The sequence below is a fragment of the Galleria mellonella genome, unplaced genomic scaffold (genome assembly GCF_026898425.1).
Source record: "Galleria mellonella isolate WM207_F2 unplaced genomic scaffold, CSIRO_AGI_GalMel_v1 utg264, whole genome shotgun sequence".
In the NCBI taxonomy this organism is placed as follows: Eukaryota; Metazoa; Arthropoda; class Insecta; order Lepidoptera; family Pyralidae; genus Galleria; species Galleria mellonella.
This window is the reverse complement of record NW_026442060.1, coordinates 2508851-2523166: the sequence shown is the minus strand read 5'-3', so window position 1 is coordinate 2523166 and position 14316 is coordinate 2508851. Positions and strand designations below refer to the sequence as shown.

The 14316-nt window shown below is 31.3% G+C and overlaps 1 protein-coding gene across 1 annotated transcript; it reads right to left on the bottom strand.

Annotated features, from left to right (window-relative positions):
- Positions 1 to 960: 960 nt before the first annotated feature.
- LOC113517899 (cytochrome P450 4C1-like) lies at positions 961 to 9617 on the bottom strand. Its single transcript, XM_026902642.3, has 9 exons — positions 9411 to 9617; positions 7706 to 7815; positions 6956 to 7046; positions 6189 to 6368; positions 4956 to 5341; positions 4136 to 4204; positions 2992 to 3160; positions 1875 to 2054; positions 961 to 1162 (listed from the first exon to the last, which is right to left on the bottom strand). The coding sequence occupies exons 1-9, from the start codon at positions 9559 to 9561 to the stop codon at positions 1002 to 1004; spliced, it is 1497 nt and encodes a 498-aa protein (XP_026758443.2). The 5' UTR covers positions 9562 to 9617; the 3' UTR covers positions 961 to 1001.
- Positions 9618 to 14316: the final 4699 nt, after the last annotated feature.

Genomic DNA, 14316 nt, shown 5'->3' with positions numbered 1-14316 from the left:
GGAATAACACCTGAATCCTCAGAAATGGCAACGCATGGGGGGTATCATGGGCAAACAGTATACTCTGTTATGTACATATTACTGCTCATGTCTATAGGCGACGGTTACCACTTTCCATTAGATGGGCCGTCAGCGTGTTTGCCATTCTAAGTTGTATAAAAAAGAGATTTATTTTTATGTATTTACGAGTATAATGTAAAATATATTATCTATAATGTAAGTAATATGAGTATTATACGAATGTTGTTTTTGAATTATTGTTTTAATTTAATATTGTTCATTACGTTGCATCGTCAATTACATTTTCTGTTATTCCTGTCTAAGGCCGACTGGTACTCATAGATAACGCCATATGGTGATTTTTTTTTAATGGGAGACAATAGAATGGCTATCCCACCCGCGCTATCGGTATACACCGGCAGGGTACCAGTGAAGGATGATAGGTGAGGATGAAGCAGGTGAGTTAGCCCATCGTGACGAATTCAACAAGAATTGTTCACGATAGTTTCCGGGGAGAACCATGGGAGGCCGACCTAATAGGGTATATTGCTAGCAATGGGGCTATCAAACTCCATTGCTAACAATCCCTTTCTCCCCCGTCATATGGTGCTAAGTCCGCCATTAACATTTTCTAAATGTATTAAAGTTATAAATAAAATATTTTTTTGTTAAATTCTTTACGTTAGACTAACAGACTCGATTTATTGTTATTTATATTAAATAAAAGACATTTTTAATAAGGTACACAAAATTATGTTATATTTTGTAATAATTAACTTACAAAGTACTCCTTACATTACAGAAATTGCTATGTTATATAAATTAAAACTTTCCGATCATGGCCACTATTCCTCTAAAATACATATTCGTGCGTTATTGTACATTGTTATCACAAAATTAAATAAATAAATAATAATTTTATTTAAATAATACGACGCACGAATATAAAATAAAAAAAAAATTTTATAAATAATATTGACCATAAAACGTGCCAAATACAATTAATTTCTTTTAATAATCTTCATGTAAATGGGGTCAATGGATCTCAGTATGAGATCGCCCGCGAATCTGACGTCTTCTGGTTTGGTTATTGCTTCAAGTCTGTAACGCCGGATCACCGCCGACATTGCTGATTTCATTTCCATCATTGCGAATTTTTGACCTGTAAGTCATAATTTATTTCTCCTATAGACAATGCTCTGAATGAGGAAAGAACATTAATAAAAAATAATAGAGAATAATAGAGGCAAAATCGTCATAGTCGTAGAATACTGACGGATCTTTATATGTAATCTTTGTCAGATCCGTCAGTATTCTACGACTATGACGAAATACTGGACTCTTTATACGACATGACAATTCTTATACATTACATTAGAAGGAAAAATAGAAGGCAAAAGAGGAAGGGAAAGACCGATAAGTAACTTCATGGGAACAATAGGTGTCATGTCGTACAGGGAAGTCATGCTGAATAGCCTGATATAGGGCTGGCTGAAACTCTTAATAACTCTTAAATAAAAAAAAAATTACGATGACCATATTGTACAATGTAAGATGACCATATTGATCATATGGACAAATTGACTATCTTACTTTTTAACGGACTTTAAAAAAGGAGGTAGTTCTGAGTTCGGTTGGTATTTTTTTTGTTTGTTACCTCATAGCTCTGTCAATTCTAAACCGATTTGGGAAATTCTTTTTTATATAATAGGATATTATTACAGATCGGTTGGTAGGATTTTTATCAAAATCGATTCAGTAATTTAGTTTTAAAACCAAAATAACTAGTTTTGACACAATTAAAGTCGGTTTGTGGGACACAATCTGTAATTTTTTTTTTATTTTTTTTTTACTTCATCTATATATGAACTTACCTATACAATTTCTAGGTCCAGCACTGAAAGGTACGTAAGAGTATGGATGTCTGCCAACACTGTTTTCAGGTAAAAATCTTTCAGGTATAAAATCATTGGCATTTTTAAATAAATCCTCACGACGATGAAGATCAAATATTTGTATTAAGCAATTAGTACCAGCTGGTATCGTATAATTACCTAAAAAATAAAAAAGTAAATTAGTATATTAAGTACTAGGTACATCTCACGTCTCCATCCGTGTGAATAGGTACCTAAAGTAGCCTATGTACTTTATTCTAACCTAAGTACCCTATATACTTTAGGATATTTCCTGTCCGTGTACAAAATTTTATTCAAATCCGTTGAAAATTATTTCCGTGAAAAAATAATAAACCTTTATATATTTACTTAACGTTACAAACATGAAAAAAATATATATACTACGCATAGATACAAAATAAATTATAAAGCAACTAATAGATGTACCTTATTGTTACTTTCTCTCAAATTTAAAATTTAACTTAAAAAATAGACGGATGCATGATATTCAACAGTGAATTATTAACAGCGGATAAGACGACGATAAGTAAAAAAACATTTAAAAAACTTTTTCAATTATAGGTACATTAATATTATTATTAACAGAATCTTTAACATAGGAACGGTAACCGCGCCTCCGTTATCAGTAAACGCACAGTATCAGAACTTTTAGACTGCATTACTGACAATCAGTTACCCATGTAAACAAAACATTGCGTACTTATTTATCGGATATTAGAACTAACAAAACACACTGAGAACCAATACGATACACTATCTACTTTAAATGTTATTTTCTTTATCTAAACAAAAACTTTGCTTGTATTTTAATAACTGTTACAAGATAGATTATATAAAATGGCGGTATACAAGATGAACGATATAAAACTTAAACATTTATAAATACGGATTTAAATTAAGGTTAACATCAGCTGCCCGCTAACAACATATTTTCTAACTGCATTGGGTTGACTGGAAGAGATCTCTGTCAGAGATAAGTCCACCCTTGCTCACAATATTTATAAATGCATTAACAATTTAATTTACAAGTGCAATAAAGAATATAATAATAATGTTAACAATATGTAATACTTACTTAATTTTACACTTTCATTTAAAGCTCGCGCTATGAAGTGAACTGGAGGGTATAGCCTTAAAGACTCTTTGATGCAAAGTTCCAAATATTTCATTTGGGCCAAATCATCAGTGGTAGCTACTCTTGTAGAATCACCAAATATGCTCTGCATTTCTTCGTATACTTTTTGCTGAAAATTTATATTTGTTTCTATTAGTTTCTGAGTATTTAGTTTTCTAGCTGATTGATTTTTATGTGGTCTGTCATTATTTAGAAATAGGCTCCAGTATACCTAGACAAGTGACAATCTTTCTATTGATAAATTGTTTCAGTAATTATTCATAAGAGAACAAGACGGAATTTCGCTATCATTCTATGTAATAACCTTAGCGAATACGATTCTCCCGATAGATTTCTTTGACACTTGTTTATCATCATCATCATGTCAGCTATCATCTGTTCACCCCCCCCCCCCCTCCCATAAGAGAAGCTTTGCCAGTACTCCATTGGCAGGCGGATTGGCAACCACAGTTAGGCTTTGGTGATATTTTAAGCGAAACGCTGCTACCCATACCTCGACCACAAAAAGGAAAGGTAAGTGTCACTTTTCTATAGAGATATTACCAGAAGTTGTGTAAAACATATCAAAAGACAATTAGAATAATCACAAGATTAAGTCCATCTCAAATTGTAAGGTTGAAAGAAAGAGAGAGAGATGCACCATTATTTTCAAAAATATTATATATTATAACACCAGTATCAATAATTACCAACAATTTTATCAATAAACATATTTTTGAGAATAATCTATCTAGAATCTCAGAAGTCACATAGATATGCATAGATTTAAAATCTTTTAATCTCGACAGACTCAGAAATTTTATTTCTTAATCTGATCTCTCTCTGACTTTCTCTCCACTTAATGCTTAATTTCCTTAATCACTTCTTATGATATCCTATGCTATCGTTCCTGAGAATTAAGATGTTATACCTCTATATGATGTAATTTTGCTGCTGTATCATTTAATAATGAAGTTCTATCATGTACACATTATCTTGGAGATCACGAGAGAAACAAAGCTACTCAAGTAGATAAATTTTAAACAAAATCTCCCTACAATATTACTAAATAAGTTTTAGAAATAATTATTTAGATTTTAATTACCTGCGCGTCTTGATGGTTTGCAAGCATCAGAGCTAAAAATGAAAGTCCAGCTGATGTCGTGTCGTGACCCTAAAAGATACAATATTTTAATAAAAAATATAAATTTATACAATACAATAATTAAATTTAATCAGTTTTACTCCTAATCTCTAATTGCTCATAAATGGAATGAATTTACTAATTACTGATTAATATTAATAATTAATTACTCATAATAAATAAATAATACTCCAACAGATTAACTGGTGACGTGGAAGTGAATGTGGAACAAATTATTGGAAAATAATATTTATTTTTAGCAACACAAGTTTCAAAACAAGTTCGCACGTTTAAACTAAAATTACCAAAGAGCACAAACAAGAGATAAAATATGGAGCCAGGTACGATATTGCCTTTTTTAGTCTAATTAAAGGAACACGACGCTTAGCAATCAGTACCTCTTAACAAGGACAAGTTTTTTTACGAGATACAAAGATAACGCAGTAATTCTGGATTTATTCAAAATATGATGAAACAAAAAGGTAGTATTTCATTTTAAAATAAATTCTCATATTATTAAGTAAAAATTTTGTCTAAGTGACATAGACCAAGAGATATGTAAATTACAAAAAAATATTTATAACTATTTTATAAATATCAATTAGGAAAGGAAGAGAGGAGGAGGAGCCGGTTTGTATCTGGCTCAAAGGATATCTCCTGCAACCCAACGCGAAAATGCTGCAAATGTTACGGGTACCTTTGGGTAGAGATTTATAATAAAAAAAGAAAGTTGAGAAATATTGATGATTAGACTTCGATTATTAATATACATATAAAATACCTCAAACATGAATGTGTCAACTTCCTCTTGTACTCCGGCTCTGTCAATTTGTCCATTATTTTCAGCAGCCAATAGTAAATCTAAGAAAGCAGCCTTTTTCTTTTTGTTATAAATATCGTCCTCTTCTGTTTTATTATTTTTTATATTAATTTGCTGATCTAAGTTTTTCTTTCGATTTTCAATAACATTTGCCGTGAATGCTTGCACGATATCTACATACTTCTTTTGTAGACTTTTCAGTGAAGTCAAATTATATATGAAGTCGACAAATAAATAAACTTTAATAAAACGTTGCGCAAATATATTCCCAAGAGTAAGTATAGCATTTTTATATGACATCCCTGCAGCTGAGGTTTCGTCTGATAGCTTTGTACCCATTGCGGTTTCTGTATAAAAAAAAAAAGACACGATTGTATTTAAACTTATTATTATTTACTATTGTTGGGTTAATTCTGAAGCGTCGTTTCTCTAAATCTATCCCTAAAATTAAGATTTGAATTGGACACCACAGCGAAATCTTTAGACATCCCTTATACTTCTTCCTTGCTTCCCGTTAACTATACACTGCTAAACATAACTTCCCCACTAGCAATTCGCAGGGTTTTGCCAGTAGTGCCACGCCTGGTAGGCGAGTTGGCAACTATAGCTACGCTTTGCTGATGTTTTAAGAGGGACGCTACTACCCAGTCCTCGATGGTCCGTAAAATAGTAAACTCGTGAAATTATCGAATTAAAATATTAGGTTAAGAAAGGTTTAGAGAAATAGCGCTACAGAATCGGTCCTTTTGTAATATTTAATTTATATTATGAAATCCAAAATAATATCTAATACACACATATACATATGCCAAAGTTATTTATAATTGCACAATAAGCAAGCACATATATAAATATTTATATTTTTTTAAACTACTCGTTTGTGTAGGACCAAAAAATATATTATTCTTCAATAGTCACTGTTTTTTCTTCCACAGAATATCTTTAAAATCAAATATCAAGCAAAATATATTAATAAGAGAGAAGAAAAACTCAAAACAAAACGCCAACCAACCAATCGTTATGAAATTTGCTATACATTAACATGTATAATATACATGTAGTAACACACATAGCAATTTTGAAATGGTAGAGGACATAGATTACTTTTATCCTATTCTATCAACATATCCTGGTCACTGGGACGATCCCAGAGAAATTATATAAATTCATATGCATACGTTAACAATATCTCACCACAGATAGTGTTCAGTGTATAGTTAGTCATAATAGGTACGATGTCAGCTTTCTCCGGAACGTTCTCCAGGGTTTCGGTCAATTGTTTACTGTTCTCCTCCATGGTAACATGGAATTGACGAAGAATATCAAAATGGAAGGCAGGTGTCAGAATCTTTCTGCGTTTTTGCCATTTTGCACCTGTAACGATGTAAGAGTTAAATAACTGTCAATGAAGTAAAGAGTAAGGAATTCATAAAAAGCAAATGTTAATCTCTAATTAGAAAAAAATAAATTTTAACTAAAATTCGAGATTATTACACTCGTCTCCTCTGAATCACAAAGATCCCCCAAAAATGTATTAAGTTTTTACCTGACCTGCAAAGTACATGCAGATCATTTAGATAATTTTTTTAGATGAGGTTTTCTAAATATTGCCGGACTTTTCGTTTTATGATGCTTCCAATGTCTTTTGAGTCTTAATTAATCTTTATATACAATTTAGCATAGTAATCAAGCTAATCGTATGCCTGATACAAACTGGTAACAGTCGCCTATATACATAAACAGTACCATGGACAATACAGAATAGACTATAATGTCACGGTACAGTTCATGCGTTGTCATTTCTAAGAACTAAAATGTAGTAGATCTTTTAAACGAATACAGTATTCGGTTTTAGTTAACGTGTTACTATAATTTATGTATTGTTATTTGCAATTTATTATTTGTTGATATGCTTAATGAATGATGTATATTCTTATTTTTTCACTATATACAATACATACCCTTACTGAGAAGCAGCCCCTCTGCCAACCAAGGTTTGATGAAATTATACAAGAAAGATTTCTCAGAAAATTTCATACCAGACAATATTATCTGTAAATAAAATAATAGCTGTAAATAAACCGTGCCGATATGTAATAATTGGGGGGAAGGAATTGTAAATAATGGAGAGATTAGTCCCCATTGCTATCAATATACCCTATCAGGTCTACCTCCATGCAGTTTCCCCTAGAAACTGTCGTGATTTATATATCGTTGAATTACTCATGATAGGCTAACTGACCTGCATTTTTATCCTCACCAATCACTGGTGTCTCGTCAGTATGTACCGATAGTGCAGACAGGGTTACCATTTCATTAAAAAAAAAATTCCAATTGGGATGAAAAATAGCCATGCTAAGATTAATAAAGGATTTATTTTTCTTTTGCGTTAGTGTATTGTGTTCCTGATTTGCTTAATTATCTTTAGCGAAATCACAAGGTTAAGTTGCCTTCTCTGCATTATACCGCAACCCATGACTGCTAGATGAAAATAGGTAAGTAATGTATTTTTTTGGTAACCTCATCATGCATTTACTTTGCATTATATTTTTCTCGTCTTTCATTTAAACAAGTTTCAGCAAAAAGTCTTATACCTACAAAAATCAGCAGCGAGATCTTAGGTTAATATTTATTACTATAAGCGTTCAATTATGAGAACTACAGACTATGTTGTCTATGTTGGGTATAAACAAACAATTTATATATCTTACCTCTATATCTTGCGGATTGTATATACATACAAATTTAAATGGGTACGAGTAGAACCTATATATTCCATTGAATTGTTTGGCATATCCAGACCTCATATCAATGAGTTTTTCTGAAAGTTAAAAATAACAATTAATAATCCACTTGATAGAAAAAAATCATAATTTTCCATAGATATGATTAACATTTAACATCACAGAACATAATCTAATTCATTATCATTATTACTATATCTTTAAATGATGCCTATCATCGTTGTTGTCTCATCATAATATAATCATTATCATTTCAGCAATTAATTGGTTAACGCAAAATTTTGGTCTCTCCCATAGGCTGCTATAAGAGACAGCCTTGGGCAATCCATTTCCAAAGACATCCCGCATTATATTTGATCTCTCCATCATGTAATATGGAGTCATACTACATTGCGTTTGTCTATGAAGATTATCACTCCAGAACCTTGCTTCCCCGTCAGTTGTAATTCTTCCACGAATATTTTCATTCCACATTCTATCACACAACGTAACTGCGAGCGTAGTTCTCTCCATAGTTTTCTGAGCAACTTTGTAAAACCTTGTTTTAGAATATTCTCATTATTTGTAATAACCGTCACAGTGCAGCGGAAACGTTATTGCGATAGTGAAATCGCCTTCTCTAATTTAACTCATCTCCCTCACGTCATATTGTAACGAGGATTATAAAAGATAAAGGAGAGCAAAGAAATTTTTATTTATTCTACAATGATTCCAAACAAATATATACATATCATATCTCTAATCTTATTGAGAACTGATTGAATCGAGTGATTATGATTCTCTCCCTAATTTTATATTCAAATTTCTTGACACTACTGCTTATAACCAAGTCTCTAACTTTAACTATAAAACAGGGTTTCACAAAAAGAACCGACTTCAATTGTAGCAAAGCCGAGTTATTTTGATTTCAAAACTAAACAACTAAACCGGTTTTAATAAAATTTCTATGAGAGTAAGCACGCCCTTTTAGACAAAAAAATAAATTTCCTAATCAGGTTTACAACTGATGGATTTGGGATTTGAAGTTATTAAAGTTAAAAAAATGCAACCGAATTGAGGGCCTCCTCCTTTTTGAAGTCGTTTGACAAAAATATGTCAAATCCTACTTGAGTTAGCTATCGACCTATACCTCTAATCAAAATTATCATATTTGCTGTTAATACCAATTTTACTTTTTTAGCAAAAAAAAGGAACATTAAGCTTACAATTTGCTTGAATGTAAATTAAAAGAAAAATCACACTCCTGTTTCTCCTAATCCTAATGATATGAAGATCACTAATTTAACTCTTCAAACACAGTATGCAATTAAGCTACTTGATAATAGGAATAAATTTCTACATACAGCTTGTAATGGTATCTTGACGATCTCCTTTTGATAGGAAATATTGAACTTCATCTGCTTAAATGAACTGAAGCTGTAATGTCCGTGTAATGTTACAGAACTTTGCAACATTTAAGTACCTCTCATGTATTGCTATTTCTGTTGATTGAGTTATAACTGTATCTTGTAAATTCACTGCCACATCCTACCATTACCATCCGATAGAAACCGAGAGGTGAAATATATCTAAGTATATAACTATTGTATAAAGGGAGACTCCCTTTGGCGAAGACAGAAATCTTCATGCACATTGCCTTTACACACAAAAATGAATTTAACAAATTACTTACCTGGTGGTACAAATATTTCCAAGGCATTCCCGATGAGAAACTTGTTCTTCCTTCCGGGCACCTTCATCAGGAGTCTCGCATCCTTGTTGTAGGTGACATATAGGTGCAAAAACACCAGGGACAACACAATAATTAACAATATGTAAAGCATTTTCGGAGTACAGCCTCTTGGGTAACTAATTACGTACTAATTGACTAGTAAGATTAAATACAAAACGTTATCATGAATTTATATAGCAGAAGTTTCAATAACATTTAGTAGTAAAAAAAAGATAACATTTTTATGTAGATTAAAAGGGTTCCGTAGCCGTATTGAAAGAAGAAACCGAACTACATACAAATGTCTAGATTATGAATGAAATGTTTAGTTACAAACTTTTATTTAACTTACAATGTAATATACATTGTAAGTTAAATAAAAAAAAATTTAGAATTTTTGTCTGTCTGTCTGCCTGTATCTTTGTGCCGGCATCACGCAAAAACAACTATATTTATATTCTGTTAAATTTTCAGTTACAATCCTTTCGTAACTTAAAATCTGGTGTATGTAGCTACACTATCCTGAAGTGATTACGTACTTCAAAATTTCATGCGTACATAGTTACGGCCAAAAAAATATTATACAATATACGTTAAAAACGGCCGTTGTCGGTATTAAATAAAAAAAATTGAATAGTAAATAGTAGGACAATAAATGAAATCATTTTAAAATAATTGCACACAAGTTGGATTATTCAGATTATATTAAAAAAGCTTATCTAAAAAAAATTAAAAAAACAACTTGTATTTAAAAATATATTTTTTCTATCTAATATTTTATTCTTGTGTAATGTACCTACGCATTTAGAAATGTTCTGTAATATTTAAGCGACTTTTAAAAGAAGAAGATTTTTAATTTGTCAATATTCATTTACAGAGACGTCATCGCGTAAAGTCCCTAATTCAAAACTGAGTTTCCTAACACTTTTATTTATTTATTCATAGGATCACGAAACTAAAATACAGCGAAGCATTTCAATACAATACAGTAGTGAGTTAGGGCTCACTGTTCTTACATTTAGAGCCAACTACAGCATGCTTTGTATTTGTGAAATATTGAAATATTAAATTATTAAAAGTTTTTTTTTATACAACTTAGAATGGCAAACAGGCTGAGGGCCCACCTGATGGAAAGTGGTAACCTTCGCCTATAGAAATGAGCAGTACCATGGACATAACAGAGTATACTGTTTCGCTCATGATACCCCCCATGCGTTGCTATTCCTGAGGACTCAGATGTTATTCCTCTGTACCCAGTAAATTCACGCCATATCCCACCCTTCAAACCGAAACACAGCCATGCAACTGCTTCACGGTTGAAACACGAATAGGACAGAGGTACCCAAGCAATCGACTTTTATATAAAGTCTCCCTCTGGTAAAAAAAAGTTGTCAAATGAATAAAGATATTAATACATATATACTTATAATTAAATCATTCAAATAATATAAAGTTAGGACAAATCTGAGTTGGCATAGTTTATTAAGGAGAAGATGTTTAGTTTTGTCTTTGTATGTTTTAATAATTCTTGGTATTTTAAAATGATATGCTGGACTACGAACAAATTTCTTTTGAATTCTTTCTATCCTATCGTCGTGTATCTTACACATAGGAGACCATACCATACTGCAATACTCCGACTTGCTTCTTACATAGCTATCGTAAAGTTTAATGACAGTGGATGGTTTCTTGAAGCATCTTGTATGTCTCAGGATAATTTCCAATAACGATTTGATTCCTTTATAATTTTATCAATATGATCTAAAAATCTTGGTTGACTATCCATCAAAACCCTAAAATCTCACATAACATTAACTTCTCGAAGTACCTTTACCTTCAATAAAATAATGTGATTGCAACTTCTTGAGTTTCCGTGTAAACTTTACATGATAACATTTTTAAGCATTAATACATTTTGTCATTATTACGCCGTTTAGTTAGGTTTTCAATGTCCTTTTAAAAACATTCTATATCTGAGGGTTTTGTTACTATCTTCAACATTTTAAAGTCATCGATAAATCGGTAGCCATTATGTATGTAGTATGCTTAATATTATGAATAATATCATTGATCAAGACATTGATAAACAGTGGTCCTAACGTAGAGCCCTGAGGTACACCTAAGAATACCACAAAGGAGGAAGATTGAACACCGTTATATAGTACTTTCGGCAGTTTCTAAGTAAGTTTCAACAGTTTCTAAGGAAAGATTTACACTTTATCTACTATTATTTTTACTATCTAGTATTATATTATCTACTATTCCAAATGTTTGCAATTTTTTCACTAGGATACTATGATTTACTTTATCAAAGGCTTTTGCAAAATCGGTGTGAACTACATCTACCTGAACATTTCAATCGATTGCGTCTTTTAATACTGAAGTTAAAAGTATAACGTTAGTGTTTATTAACCTTCTGGCCATAAAACCATTTTGAGTATTTACTATGTACTTTTTTATATGAGAATCCATGACAGAATGAACTATTGACTCAAATAGCTTAGACATCGATGACAACAGAGATATTGTTCGATAATTAGTTAAGATCTGTCTCGATTTGATTCTCTTTCCATTCGTCAGGCAATATGTCCGAACCGCGAGATTTACTGAAAATCATACTCAATGGAAGAATCAATGTATCAGCACACTTTATAAAAAAAAGTTGGTGTATTTTATCTGAGCCCATAGCTTTTAGCTGTATCTAGTTTTTAAAGTTTTCTTTTAATTTCCTCTAGCGTAAAATGAATGTTACTGATCATGTCTAGCACCAGAGAAGTCATTACAGGAATTTCTACAATTATCTTTCTTCTCATACACCGAAAAAAAGTGATTTTGTAAACATACATGAAATCCTGTCGGTATCTGAAGAAGTATTATTATTATATGTTATATATTTTATATATAACATATATTGTTGGGATTATCTTTTAATTCATTTTCTATTTCATGAATATATATTATATTTTTTAACCTTTTATGGTATTTATTTCTATCTGTATTGAAAATTGATAAATATTCTATATTAAATTAGTAATTTATACAGATTAAGCTAGAGATAAATCTTATTGCTTATAATTCACATAAAATTCGAGTATCCCGGGTCCCGTAGTATTAATTATTTATAAAATATTAGTGTTTTTGATATAAAAAAATTAAAATAATATTACTTAAAAATATATATTTTAAGAACCTTTTCGGTATTTGTACTCTATTCTATTTAAAAATTTTACTGTAAGCTAAGTTTTACATATTTAGTTCATTTCCTAAATGACTCGAAGATTTTAATTACTCGCTAATTACTTAAAAAATGAACATAACTTTTCATTTAACTTATTATTTTTACTGGATTCAATATAATAAAGTTACCGTTTCGGAGAAATGTGATTTTAATAACAGATACACCGACGCACAAGAAAGCGATCTAGACTTTCGGTTTTCGCATTTTGAAACAGAACCCTAACTGTAAAAAAGTTATGATATTAGCTATTCCGAGAACGCAAGGGTTATCTATAGGTTAGTAGTAGTAGGCAGTATCAGGATGTACTCGTAGGCACTATAAGAAGGCGAACAGTTAGTACTTCTGCACAAGGAGTCATTGAGCACTTTCCCCAAGGAACGTGTGACAAAATATTTTATTTATTAATTTATGTTACAAGAAATTTACACCTATAGAAACCTATGACCAAATGTATAATATAAACTGAAATTAAACTATTATTATTATTTATAATATACATTATTATATTATAAATAATAATAAATAAAATATTTTTTATATATATATTTAGAAAACGATAAATAAACTACAATTGCAAGCTTATACGATTCATCCAACTGTAGAAATACATAAAGTATTTTTATGCTAAATCACACGAACGAAACCGCGTATGAAGCTAGTGAAACAATTGCACAATTGCAATCAAAATTTGTTTACCCTTTAACACATGCCATAGGACATTGCACGATAATCAAGCACCTCGCACGCGGCCACCGAGTCCAATCAGTAGGCTATATGAAAGTTCAAACTTCTTTCATTGTACAGTCAGCAACAAAAGAAACGTGGACACCGTTTTTACCATACATACGTATTCCTCTGTCTTCTTCCTACATAATGACACTATTTATTTCACCTTCCAATTTGTATTTATCTTTGTCATTATTTTTTATACTTCGTTTTCAATTGACTTCAAAAAAGGAAGATGATCTCAATTTGATCATATTTTTTGTGTTTTATATCATAAGTCCGTTATTTGTAGTCTGTTTTGGAAAATTATAATATTTATTTTATCTGCAATTGTAAACTTTCAAATAAATATCCAACAAACAAATTAGATGGATATAAAAAAAAAGAAATTAAAAACACGAGTGCAGTCTTTCATTCTTGTTTTATTATAGAAAACATTCCTTTTTGAGTTTGTCGCTTTTTAAAAATGTGTAAAGTCCACAATACTTCGCAGTGAGAAACGTTCACTAGATAATAAATCAACGTAATCAAAACCTTGCTGGGTCCAGACGTCCCGGCATATCAGCCACCTATTCCTCTACCGAGGCTAAGATAGCCTCGGTAGAGGAATAGGTGAGAGATAGATAGAAGACGACTAAGAGAACATAAATGTCGAAAGATGGGCAGCAGCGTCTTTCCAATACATCAGGAAACCTTAACTAAGATTGCTAACCCGTTTGTCAAGCAATGGCAGCTACTGGCAAAACCCTCCTTATGGGGGAGGCTTATGTTCAGCAATGAACAGATAACAGTTGATATGAACATGATGATGTTGATGAATCAAACCTGTAATACACCATTGACATTGATATTGCACGACATTTAAGTAACTCACACTTAAATATTGCGTCCAGTCACTAAGAT

Excerpts from the sequence above, each read along its gene's own strand:
- LOC113517899 (XM_026902642.3), bottom strand. The coding sequence starts at position 9,561 with ATGCTTTACATATTGTTAATTATTGTGTTGTCCCTGGTGTTTTTGCAC. Across the intron at positions 5,342-6,188 it reads TACACTGAACACTATCTGTG|AAACCGCAATGGGTACAAAG; the intron begins GTGAGATATTGT and ends TTTTTTATACAG. Across the intron at positions 2,055-2,991 it reads AAATGAAAGTGTAAAATTAA|GTAATTATACGATACCAGCT; the intron begins GTAAGTATTACA and ends TTTATTTTTTAG.